The 13,826-nt window shown below is 41.8% G+C and overlaps 1 protein-coding gene across 8 annotated transcripts in view; it reads left to right on the top strand.

The window, feature by feature from the left end:
- Positions 1 to 13,826, top strand: part of IQSEC1 (IQ motif and Sec7 domain ArfGEF 1) — a 1,490,190-nt gene that overhangs the window by 1,091,346 nt on the left and 385,018 nt on the right. Inside the window, exon 1 of one of the 8 annotated variants that reach the window (XM_073592400.1) lies at positions 11,637 to 12,189. The exons of the other annotated variants lie outside the window; for them this stretch is intronic. Within the exon in view, the coding sequence (XP_073448501.1) occupies positions 12,074 to 12,189 (116 nt within the window). The 5' untranslated portion in view covers positions 11,637 to 12,073. Of the gene's footprint in view, positions 1 to 11,636; positions 12,190 to 13,826 lie in introns of those variants that run through there. 8 annotated transcript variants of the gene reach the window in all.

Genomic DNA, 13,826 nt, shown 5'->3' with positions numbered 1-13,826 from the left:
GAGAGTCCTACGGGGTGTGCGCCAAAGAATCAAAAAATTGAGAGGAGCGTAGTATCAAATCTAGAAGGTTGGATATCCGCTATCCACGGATGCCAAACCCTAAGAAATGTATCGTGTGTCCGAGAGGAAGGCCGTCAGTTTCTCATGTATCACCATATCATTCATTCGGTTTTTACCGATTCAAAGCTAAGTATCGGATATTTCCAAGCCTTCGAAATAGTCAGTTTAGTTGCAGTACATAGATAGCTAATTGGCACTCCGGACGGAGCATTTCTGCAATCGGCTTGCAAAGGAGGGTCTCAAAGGGGTCTCTTTTTAGGTTAGTGTGAAAAATATTACGAAGGAGAGTGTAAACCCTGACAAACTCTGCATACCTTCAGACAAGACCACCAAATGTGTGCCATTGTGCCCTCTTGTGAACAACCTCGGAAGCAGAGAGGAGAATAAGATGGGATGAAACACACCAGCCTAGCTGGCATATAGTACCACCTGTACAGTACTTTGTAAGCGTCCTCCAAAATGAAAACATTTTTTGAACATCATGACCTGCCAGTCCTCTGGGTCTACCTGCCTCCCTAACTCATTCTCTCACTGAAGATGGTAAGGCCGCAATGGGGGTTTCTTGATAGAAATTATGGATAAATAGATTAGTGAAATGAGACCTGGGGAGTGAAGTCGGTTCCCACAAAGACTCTCAAAGGTAGTCAATGTGTATGGCGTAGGTCGTGATTTTATAAGGTGTTGGACAAAGTGTCTGAGTTGCAAGTAGCTATAGTGCTCGCACAGGGGGATGTCATCAGTGGACTGTAGGGCATCAAATGATATTATCCAAGTAGGAGTATTCAAAGAATGAATGTCTACAAAGCCGTTGTATGTCCACCAGGAAAATTGTTTTGGGTTTTCACACCCCGGGGGAAATGGAGGGCAATGAATAAGACAAAGTAATGGTAGATGGGGGGAAGATTAAACCTGCCGAAAATTTACCTGTGTCCCACAAACGTAAAGAGTGAGTAAGGCATGGCCCTAATGCGGCCTCAAAACAGTTTTCATTTAAAATTCCAACCTTCTGGCTTTCAGAAACATCTAAAAAAAATAAAGAAAACTGTAGTCAACTGTTTTTGTAGATCAAGAGATCAAGCAGAGGATAAAAATTTGGAATCACCATGTACTTTGCAGTTCTAAAACAAACATCTGCATCAGATTACATCCTGAAAAATGATGTCATTATCACCAAACCTTTCAAATCATGGAATAGGAAAAGCGTCAAAAATCTCAATATAAACTTGTGCAATTATTGAAGATTTAATCACTGTCAACCCCCCCGCCCTTGTACCTTTACCTAACATGCAACCTCATATCATTAATGATTGTGGAAATGTGCATGTTTTTTCAGGCAGTTGTCTTCATACATTTCATTGAAACAGCCCCAAACAAAAGTTCCAGCATCATTGCCCTGACCAATGCAGATCTGTAATTAATCGCTGAATATTACTTTCATACACATCACACGATTGCTTTTGTTTAGCCCACTGTAACCTTGTTTTTTTCTGTTTAGTTGTTAATGATGTTTTTTGTGTTTGGCTTTTCTGTATGTAAATACCATTTCCTTTAGGCTAAGTCTTATGCCTTGTACACACTAGCGGAATGTCCGACAGAAAAAGTCCGACAGGAGCTTTTCATCGTATATTCCGATCGTGTGTATGCCCCATGGGACTTTTTACGTTGAAAATTCTGACGGACCTAGAAAGAAATTTTTCCGACGCATGCTCTGAAGCAAGTACGAGACGGAAGCTATTGGCTACTGGCTATTGAACCTCCATTTTCTAGTCCCGTCCTACGTGTTGTACATCACCGCGTTCTGGACGGTCGGAATTTGGTGTGACCGTGTGTATGCAAGACAGCTTGAGCGGAATTCCGTCGGAACTCCGTCAGAAAAACCTTCAGAGTTTATTCCGATGGGAAAACTGGTCGTGTGTACAGGGCATAACAGTTCGGTCACAGACATTGAGGTTGATTTACTAAAGGCAAATCCACTTGGAAGTGCAGTTGCTTTAGATCTGAAGGGAAGATCTTAAATGAGGTGAAGCTTCACTGATTTTATCATCCAATCATGTACAAGCAAAAATGCTGTTTTTTATTTTCCTTACATGTCCCCCTCAGATCTACAGCGACTGCACTTCCAAGTGCATTTGCAGAGCACTTGTAGTGCAAAGTGGAGTTGCCTTTAGTAAATAAACCCCATTGACTCCAGTTTCTGACAATTTGTTCCTCATTTGTTTTGTTGTGCGCTTTGATGTTTTCCTTGGTCTATCAGTACGCTTCTCTTTAACAACCTTCCTATTTGATTTGTACTAACGAAAACCATTATTAACAACTAAACAGAAAAAACAAAGTTACAGTGGGCTAAAGAAAAGCAATCATGGACTGCGGTTGACTAGATTAAAGTGATTCAACAATGAATTACGAATCTGTATTGGGCAGGGTGATGATGCTGGAACTTTTGTTTGGTGCCGTTCCAATGAAATGAAAGGATGTTTGGTGATGATGACATAATTTTTCAGGATCTAATCTGATGCAGATGTTTGTTTTAGAACCGCAAATTACGTGGTGATTCCATAATATTTTCCTCAGAATTGAGGGATTCCATATTTTTTTCCTCTGCTTGATTTGCAAAAAAAGTTGCAACTGACTACTAGGAGTGTTGAATATAATCGCAACATCAATGCATCGCGATTCAGACGTTCACGATGCTGCACTGATGCTGCGAGTCGGCCGAATAGATCTCTGATGACGGCTTCTGTCACTCCGTGCTGTGCTCTGCCTCTCTGGGAGAAACACAGAGGCAGAGCCTGCCTGGTGGATAAATCCCCCTCCCCTCCCCTTCACTGAAGCAGAAAGTCAGATGATGAGCAGACAGCCAGTACAGTGCAGGGGGAGAGCTTAAGGAGACCCGACATCAGGAGAGGCTTTACTGGAGGCACCAGAAGGAAAAAACACACTGAGCAGCATGGAGGAGGAAATATCGACTGACACTGAGAGCTGGTGAGTGCCAGTGTCAATGATCCCAACCCTCCACTACCATCATCGCTTTGCCTCTGATCCCATCCATCCCTCTCCCTCTTATCCCATCCATCCCTCTCTCTCTGATCTCATCTATCCCTCTCCCTCTGATCCCATCCATCCCTCTCCCTCTGATCCCATCCATCCCTCTCCCTCTGATCCCATCCATCCCTCTCCCTCTGATCCCATCCATCCCTCTCCCTCTGATCTCATCTATCCCTCTGCCACTGATCTCACCATCCCTCTCCCTCTGATCCCATCCATCCCTCTCCCTCTGATCCCATCCACCATCCCTCTCCCTCTGATCCCATCCATCCCTCTCCCTCTGATCCCATCCATCCCTCTCCCTCTGATCTCATCTATCCCTCTGCCACTGATCTCACCATCCCTCTCCCTCTGATCCCATCCATCCCTCTCCCTCTGATCCCATCCACCATCCCTCTCCCTCTGATCCCATCCATCCCTCTCCCTCTGATCCCATCCATCCCTCTCCCTCTGATCCCATCTATCCCTCTGCCGCTGATCCCACCATCCCTCTGCTACTGATCCCATCCATCCCTCTGCCACTGATTCCACCTTTCCTCTGCCACTGGAGGAAAAAGTGAGTTTTTCTGACTGCTTGAATTTTTGGATAAAAAGTTTTTAACCATGCACACGTGCGTAGACAGGATAACCGTAATTGAATCGTGAGACCAGTGAAGATGCGCACCCCTACTGACTACAGTTTTCTTTTCTTTTTTTTCTTTCTTTTTTCTTTTTTTTAACTGTTTCTTAAAATATATGGTAAACGTTCCGTGCTACCCCCAACTGTGATAAACCAATGTGAAATTTAAATGGATGAAAATTTTAAAGTGCATAAAAAACACACAAAATTGCAAATATATGAAATATAAATAATCCTGAGTGCTGCAACTAAAAAACCTTGAACATGAGGTTTTGTACAGTATAAAGAAAAAAGTTCCTTTACTGTTAAAAAAAAAAGAAAAAAGTTCAGTGCGCTACACGAATTAAAACCAAATAACAATGTGAATATAAAGAAATGAAAAAATTATAGTTCATATGGAAAGTGATGGTATCATAAACCGGAGGTGTGATTCCTCTTTAAGTCTTCAGTAAATCTTCTATGGATCTTCTAAGACAGTGCAGAAATAGGATCTGATGGATCCCCACCACAGAGATCATGCGAGCCTGAACAAACTCCTCTCGGGGTCAGGAACAGCTGGTCTTTGAGTAGAGACAGACTTCCTTCCACGCCAGGTAGTTGAAATTGCAGAGGCGGCAATCAGGAACACTCTCCTCCGTTAGCTGCTCCAGCAAGACCACTCATAGCAGGAAATAGTGTATTTTAAAAGAAAAAGAGGCGCTTCATTGTGCAGTAGTTTAAAATGCTTTAAACCATGAATGGACAACTGACATCAAAGCATTGGCAGGGTAAAACACTGTTGCAATTAAAAAATACAGCCAACGCCGAAGCCGAACAGCTGAGAGAGTGGTGACGTCAGGTCCCCTGGCTCCACCCAACGCTATGTTTCTCCTAAACAGGCATCGACTGGGAGAGGAGGCTGGAATTTTAGATGAAAATAGTTTTGAGGCATGTCTATGATTAGTTTTTTTTTCTACACAATTAAACAATTGAATGAGCATTTTCCAAGAGCGGTGATTCCATACTTTTCCAGGGGTTGTATAGCATTGAGACAAAAGCAAGATTATGGCATGGGGACTTTATCATTCATCAAAACATTCATGTACCTTGTATGTTCATTCATTTTATTTCATATACACCTTGTTCTCATTTTAGAAATCATGCTACTCAGTGAAAATATCTAAAAACAAATCTGCAGGTTTTTTTTTTTTTTTTTTGTATCTTTAAAAGTGTCAGGCATATGTAGAGAGGACAGTGGCTCCAAAACACCATCATAACAACACAGTCTGGTTGAGAACTTCAATGCTTTTCCAAGTGGTTAGCCCCTTGGGGGCCGGGGGAGAGCAAGTCAGAAGAGCAAGGGCTATGGCCAGTGGCAACTGGTGGTTTTTTGTTTGGGGGGGCTATCTGCCAGTCCACTGACATTTACCCCATCGGCGGCTTCCGTCGTGCATCTCTTCCTAGGCGTCCAATAGGATCGCCTGACCTTTCAGCCAATCAGAAAACAGGGATCAGACCCGTGCTTCCTGATTGGCGGAGAGGCTATTCAGTGTTAGCAAAGCGATTATTCATTTGCTTGTCTAGCACACCTGGGTGGGCTCAGATCGCAATGCTCTGCGCTCCAAGTCCACCCTATTTTGAAGCCTATTAGAGCCAATGGCTTTAATCAGGTGCTTCAAAAAAACACTCCTGCCACTGTAATTCATGCACTTAGCATTCTGAAAGGGGCCGGACGCATGAATGGGGGTGGCCGCGGCGACCCCCTCGGCTATGCATGAATCTATCTATTAACCATATAGGGGGCGGCGCGGATAGAGGGGATGGCGCCTGTGAACCTTTAATGGACGGGCTGCCCCTGACTATGACATCAAGGCATATCAGTGCTGCAGACCATGTTCAATTCAGGGAGATACAAAGTGAAGGAAACACCACACTAAGTACTGGTGGACCTTTAGCAGTTGATTTACTTGAGTTTTGGACCCTTAAGGCCCCTTTCACATGAAGGGTCCAATTAGGTCTGCCTGTCAGTCACCCCTATGGACCGGCAGGTGTAAACAGACAGATCCCCTGCTGATCAAAATGGAGTCTGCCCAATGTGAAGGGGGCCATAGTGTTAAGCATTTTTGTTGAAATTAGGCCAGGATTATTTTAGATAAAATGTATTTTATTTTTAATAATATGATGGAAAGAGAAAGTGTATTCTTCACCCAATACAGCCAAAAAGAAATCAACTTATAGCTGTTTGGTACAACCAAACACATTAAAGCCCTCTAACCTCCTCCTTTAAGCTGTAAGGCAGCCAGATAGGGTTGTGCACATGCTGTTGCAAAAATGATACCCTCATTTGTGACCGACGGGAAGTATCTCCTCTGATCTTAACCCATGCAAGGGAATAAGGCCCTGTCACAACTGCCCTGCAACTATCTGCAATGCAGGCAATTGTGGTGTGGTGGCATAGGGTTTATTGGGTTAAAAAAGGTGATGAGCAGGTGACATATTGTTCCCAAGCAACATGTGACATGCCCTCCGAAAAGCGATTTGTCGTGGATTGCTCAAGAGAGGGTGACACAAGTGTAACAAAGCCCATATAGCTGTGTGTGCTGCATTATTAGTGGTTGTAAAGCCTAAACATTTTTTACCTTAATGCATTCCTTGCATTAAGGTAAAACTTGTTTAGGTGTCATCACCCCCCTCCTTTTACTTACCTGAGACCTCATTCGATCCAGCACCATGCATGTCTGCAGCTCTTTTCTTCCCTCACTTCCGAGTCTCGCTTGCTTTGCTGGGGCACAGGGAGCCATTGGCTCCCAGTGCTGTCAATCAAAGCCAGTGACAAGGGAGCAGGGGGCTGGGTCAAGTCCCCGGTCTGTATCAATGGACGCAGCAACAGGGCTCGGGTGCGAGCATGCATTAGTGCCCCATGGGAAGTAAATACAGTACATGTTTGTTTTTTAAAAAATATGACCTTTACAATCGTTTAAAGTAATTGACAATATATCTTGATTTCAGAGAGACAATTGCTCTATTACAAAAAAAAAAAAAAAAGGTTTTGGCTTGAGTTGATCATTAACGGTAATATAAAGGACCTATTTGTCTCAGTTGACTGTTCAGTTGTACTAATTGAACTAGACAGTTAGCTGCATCTATTCATTACTCCTCAAACTCGAATACAAAAATAATGTTCATTTTCCTCTGAACCTATCTTTTCCTAATAACGTTCTGCAATGGCACATGGTGCTTTTCTATTTGTCCTATTGATTGGTGACAGGCTTTGCATTAATTATTAAGAACATTATATTTATTGACCTGTTGTGTAGAAGTCTGACATGTGAGAGGTGATTATAATGCAGTTGACATCTTTGCTCATGTTTTTGTGCCTTATTAATTATTTAAAATCCAGTTCATGATTTTCAACCTTTCTGCTTTGCAATCAATTCAGTTCAGGCCTATTTTGAAATCACCCTGTGGTGCATAGTTGCTTGTCAGGGATGACCTTACATTAATCTCTATTTTTCATAAAAAAAAAATCCAAATTCTAACACTAGACCACCTCTGTAAATCTAATGTGGTAACTTGTAAAGGCTTTTAAAGCGTCACCTATGGATAGTGAAATTACGTTGTTTGTCATCATTGCATGGGCATGCACAATTTTAAAGTGTGACATGTTTAGAATCTATTTACCGTATATACTCGAGTATAAGTCGAGATTTTCAGCCCTTTTTTTTGGCCTGAAAGTGCCCCCCTCTACTTATACTGGAGTCACTGCTGCTGATCATGCAGGCAGATGGCGGCCAGCGTGTGATAATGCAGTTTGGAGGCTATTCCAGCTTTCAAAAGGCGTGCCTCCTCCTCGTCTGTGATAGGCTGAACACTCCATTTCCAGCAGTCAGTGTACAGCCTATCACGGACATTCTCTCATCCTCGTCCGTGGTATGAGAATGAGAGAATGTCCGTGATAGGCTGACCGCTGACTGTTGAGTGTTCTGCCTATCACAGACGAGGAGGAGGTGCGGCTTTTGAACAGTGGAATAGCCGCCGAACTGTATTATCACACGCTGATCGGAGGATGGAGATCGCCACAGGGAGGATGGAGATCGCCACAGGGAGGTTGCACAGGACACAGGTAGGCTGCACAGGGACACATGCACACGTGACACATACACATGTACAGGACACAGGAACACAGGACACATGCACAGGACACATGTACAGGACATATACATATGTACAGGACACATGTACAGGACACAAGACACAGGACACATGCACATGTACAGGACACAAGACACAGGACACATGCACATGTACAGGACACAGGACACATGCACATGTACAGGACACATGCACATGCACAGGATACAGGTAGGCTGCACAGGACCCAGGGAGGTATGCAGCTGCAGATGGGCATTGTTGACCCTCTTTTCCCACTTACAGTAGCTGCTGCATTTCTCACCCTCGTCTTATACTCGGGTCAATAAGTTTTTCCCAGTTTTTTGTGGTAAATTAGGGGTCTCGACTTATACTCGGGTCGACTTATACTCGAGTATATACGGTACTTGGCATAACTTCATCTTTTATATTTTACAAAAAAAAGGGCTATGTATTGTTTTTTTTGTATTACAATTTTAAAAAGTGTATTTTTGTCCAAAAAATTGCATTTGAAAAATCGATGCGCAAATACCATGTGGCATAAAAAATTGTAAAACCCACCAATTTATTCTGTAGGGCCTCTGCTTTAAAACAAATATATAATGTTTGGGGGTTCTAAGTATTTTCTAACAAAAAATACTGCTTGTTACATGTGAACAAAAAGTGCCAGAAAAAGCCTGGCTGGAAGTAGTTGAACAGTATAAACACTTATTTTTAATGTTTTACAAAGCTATACCTGCAAAAGGAGCCAGCCTGAAGTCATCTAGCAGGACCTAATTTTCTGACTAAAGTTCCACTTTAATGCAGGGAATGCATTAAGATAAAATGTCTTGTCTTTAGAACCACTTTAATGCAGCTCTGTACTCTTTGATAAATCATTAAATGTTTTTTTGTCCTTTTTTTTTTATTCAAATAGTGTAAAAATCTGAATTTGGCAGAATATTATCTTCCTGCAATTTTCTGTAGAAACAGCTCTCAATCGGGGAAAGGGGAGGGCAGAACATGACTGAATCTAGTGTGCTGCAAGCAAATTTGTTGACAAAAAAACATGCTGATAGATTGAAAGTGTTGAGTTAGTAGAGGGATGACTTTATCATTCTGCTGCTGCTCTGTCATTGTCCAGCCAAACATTTGGGGGTGGCTAGCGAATAACGCTGTACCCTTGAAATGTAAGTAGTGTTTACCTGGCTGTGCAAATCTCAGGAGTGGTTGGATAGAAATACAAATTCTTTGGCCAATAAACCAACTTTCATATATGCATATTATCTGTCTAGTATTTAGTTGTTTTCCTGAAGTTCAAATTTAAGGCATCCTACAGTCGCTTAGCACTATATATTTGCCATTGCACAAACTGTTTGGAAGCATATGGCAACATATTGAATATATAAGGTGAACATTATTATTATACAGAATTTATATGGCGCTAACAGCTTTTGCAGTGCTTTACGATATTAATTATTTTTTAAATTGGTATTAAACCCCAAAACAAAAATGTAATATATTGTAGTTTACCAATTCTTAGTTGTGGTGGCTGCATTCATTTTCTTTTTTTAGACTGGTTTTACACGGGCGGTCCGATCAGGTCTGCCTGTCAGTTTTTCAGCAGATGCAGTGCTGAAAATGCTGGGTACAATGCTTTGCAGAAGCATAGGAAATAAAAGAATAAATGTGCATTTTTTGTGCATTTATTTAATTATTTATTTTAAAAGTGAAGTTATCCTTCAGCTCTGACAGGGCTGCTCACAATGGTCAGCTTTTATTAATTTATGTAAAACTTTCATCTCAAAAAGAAATGCAAAACTGTAGACCTAAATCCATCAATTTAACTGTTTCCCAGAACAGTTCGATTCAAGGCATGCCATGAATGGTAACTGTCATGGTTGCTTATGCTCTTAAAAACCTCTCAAACTATCAAGTGACTGGTGTCATAACTGATTACATATGCAGCACTATGGGAACTGCATATTAAACTGAGGCTGAGATAGCAGGCTCCTTGCCTGTAAAGGATAGGAGGGTTTAGTTCTGCTTTCATTTGTTAGTGAAGTCCAGCTAAATCTGCTGGTTCACCTAACACTACCTCCTCCCCCCAATTGATAATGTTGCTGTTGGATGTCTCCATTGATCCAACTAGTAGATTGGAGACACCCTAAGACAAGAAGTGTGTTATTGGCCAGATCAGCAGGTGAAAGTAAAGGAAAAAACCCTAAAGAAAGAAAAAACAAATGCAGCCTCCACATTTAAGGATTTGTAAGCTGAACTATATGACATTTTATATTTTGTTCCTGGGTTTATTATTACTTTAAAGTTCATGTGTACAAGCCTAGTGCTCTACATTCCAGTACTTGGTCCAAGATGTGTGTTTCATTTGCTTAGCCACTTCTCTTCTGGCAGTTCAATTCACTGAACATCAAGTTTAAAATGTATGTTTTACAATTTGAATCCATTTGTCAGACATCAGCCAGGTACACTGCAATGTGAGGCTTGTATGACTAGGGTCTATAGTTGGAGAGGCTTCATTGTTAATTTGATATACACCGATCAGCCATTGCTTTATGACCACTCACCCAATATTGAGTATGCCCCCCTTTTGCTGCCAAGGCAGCCCTGAACCATTGAGGCATGGTTGCCACTAGACCTCTGAAGGTGGTATCTCACACCAGGCCGTCAGTAGCAGATCTTGTAAGTTGCAAGGTGGTGCTTTCATGGATCGGACTGGGATCAAACTTATTGTTTCAGCACATCCCACAGGTGTTCGATTGGACTGAGATCTGGAGAATATGGATGCCAAGTCAACATCTCAAACTTGCTGTTGTGTTCCTCAAACCATTCATGAACTATTTTTTTATAGTAGCCTGGCACATTATGTTGCTGAAAGAGGCCACTGCCTTCAGGGAATACAGTTTCCATGAAGGGTTGTACTTGGTCAGGAACAGTGTTAATAAATGAATGAATGAATGATTTTATAGCGCTGCACATGCGAACTGAATCGCCTCGAGGCGGAGGAGGTGGTACGTTTAACGTAACATCCAAATGAATGGTACAACCCAAGCTTTTTGAGCAGAACATTGTCCAAATGCATCACACTGCCTCTGCCAGTTTGCCTTGTTCCCTACTGCATCCTGGTGCCATTTCTTCCCCAGGTAAGCAAAGCATATGCACCTGGCCATCCACATGGTATGAAAGAAAACATAGTTCATGAGACCAGGCCATCTTCTTCCATGGCTTCAACATCAGGAACCACATGTTCTCTTTCTGCCTCACATCCCACTGACTTTCAGATGCCATTGTAAGGAGATAATCACTGCAATTCACTTAACCCGACAGTGGTCATAAAGTTATGGCTGGTGTATATTTCATCCGTACCCTCTTCTAGACCTTATTCTACACCATTTTTTTTTCTGTAAAACCAAATTTTGTGGGTGATTACATTTTCTCTACATTAAGCTATAATAAAAGTTGTGGTTTAATACAATTCAGTGGGTGCTCTTTTTATCACCAAACTGTCTGCTCAGACAGCTGTGTACATTTATTTCACTGTAAAATCCTTGTATTTACTTGTAAACCGGCTATCCCAGATCAGGCTTTGTGCTGAGGGTCTCTATGAGGGCCTTGTACTGCTCATTACAGAGACATTATTCTGCTGAAAGGCGAAGAAGGCTGTCATCCAGGTCCCATTTCAGCTGTTATCAATGTGTTCCTGTTTCCGTAGAAACCAGAGAGGGCCAATCCCAAGGCCCCTGTATCTGGCTGGGAGCCTGTCCCTCTGTGCAGCATGTGGCTCTCATGATTAGCTGTTCACACAGACCTGAATGACAACGTGTGCTGGGAATAAGATTAGAATAATTTATTTTAAGGCAGGGAGGGCCACGCTCTGACATTTCTTTTTGTCACACGCTCACATGAGCTGCTACAATGTACCGGACGTGTCCGATGACAGAACACTGAGTGGTCCCGCTGATTCCTATTGCAAAGAGGATTTTCTGGGTAATATTTTGGAAAGGCTTCTGCCATGAACCTTGGGGACGAGCCAGAACCTGTGCGGATTACTTTCTTTCCATAGATCTTTCCCTAACTTCCAGTGATGTGACCAGCTTGGAGCTGTGATTTTGAGTCTGTATTTTTCTCTTGCTGGCTATATCTGGAGTTTGACGGATTCAAGGAATTTTCCCAGATTGCTGTGCAAATGAATCAGCTGAGCAATAAGGCACCTGCTGTTAATGGATGGTGCCAGACTGGCACTTCTCTCTGCCCGCTTCCAAGATGATGAAGTTGAAAGCGTTCTGTCTGGATTACTGGCAGTTCCTGTGTCTGCAGCCCCTTCATGGGCTCTATAAGAGGTACAAGCTGTTCTCATCACTACGCCCTTTATCTGCTTTACACAGGATGCAATCTGTTTTTTTCTAAGGTATTGTCAGGTGTTACATGATAGGAAACCTTTCAATAGACAAAGTGATTTGAAGCTATTATGTTAATTATGTGAATTATATTAGTTCGTGTGTGTGTGTGTGTGTGTGGTCACACAGCTTGCATCCACCGTTTATGACCATTGATGCTTGTTTATAATATTTTACTTTTTTTTTTATAGTGGCAAACTAGTGCTTTATCTGTCTTATGCTATAAAAAATGGTTAAACTGCTTCAAAAATGGGTGACTGAGGGATACTAGCAAGATGGGGCTACTTACTATTCATCAATAGATAGTAAATCTGTATGGGGCTCAGGTTCTGTGACAAAGCAGCTTTGTGATTGATGGAGAACGGGGAGGAGGAAGCTGTGGAAAGGCAAACCTATTCATATTCATAAGCTCTGAAACATCCTTTATATCGGCAGATATCAGCAGATAACACACCCACCGTTCAAACAATAGATTAACACCCACCCTGCTTTCCTCCCTATGTCAGTCTTTGTAGTTTGGTTAAACAAGTTGGCATTAATTCTTAGGTAAAAAAATGATCTGTGTATATTCTTATCTCTGTCTGTGAGTTAAATATAGGCTGTTCAGTTCAGTGTGAGAAAAAATGCAGATTCACACTTGCATGGCCCTGAGGCACCAGCATCTGAGCAAAACCCAAGTGAGGCTGATTCATACAAGACAGATATTTATCAAAAGCCTCAGCTCTCTGCATGTTCTTAGAATGGATTCTGTCACTGGTGAGGTTACATTGCAGTGTTGTAGAGCATTATGAATGAAATAGAAATAACCAAATACTGTTTATATTTTCCCAGCTACCAATTTTTGGATGTGGTGGCTGCATTGGTTTCCTTTTTTTTTTTGTTATTTTTTTTTTTTTATTCACCTTGTGATCTGGCCATTAAATCTGTTATTTCTCAACTTAATAGAACAGTTTGCCCAGTAAAAGTGGCAGTTAGAGAGGTAAGACAAACCATTTACCACCACTGACGGGGGGGGGGGGGGGGGGGGGGGCAGGCAAACAAAGGTCAGATTTGTATTTATTTATGTAAAACCTGTTGCTTAAGAAGTGTTAGCTGAAGTTTTACTTTAATTGGTTAGTCAAGACCGTCTGAAGCTGCTAGTGCATCGATCACTACTCTTTCCCCAGACTGACAATGCTGCTGTCCAAAGGTGTCTCTGCTGTCCTCCATCTGGAGTGGAGACACCCTAAGACAGGAAGTGTGTAACTGGCCAGATCACCAGGTGAAAATAAAAGGAAAAATATCTAAAAAAGGAAAATTAAGAATTAGTAAACGGTAATATTTTTGATATTGGGTTTAATATAAAAACAACATTTTTGCTTTTGGGTTTAATACCACTTTAAGAATCAGATATTTTGGTTCTTTCAGAGCTCTTGACTTTTTTCCTTTCCAGAACAGAAGTGGTGATGGTAGAATAAAATTGTGATGCTGCCATGGAACGTGGACTGTGATAGACTTTATGAAAATATGAGGTGTTAGTTACTTAGCTGATGAATGCCAACATTTTAATTTGATCTATCTTCAATTTGAAAATGAAAGAG

The sequence above is a fragment of the Aquarana catesbeiana genome, linkage group LG07 (genome assembly GCF_042186555.1).
Source record: "Aquarana catesbeiana isolate 2022-GZ linkage group LG07, ASM4218655v1, whole genome shotgun sequence".
NCBI classification, from domain to species: domain Eukaryota; kingdom Metazoa; phylum Chordata; class Amphibia; order Anura; family Ranidae; genus Aquarana; species Aquarana catesbeiana.
The sequence above is the reverse complement of the archived record's forward strand: the minus strand, read 5'-3'. Positions and strand labels throughout refer to the sequence as shown.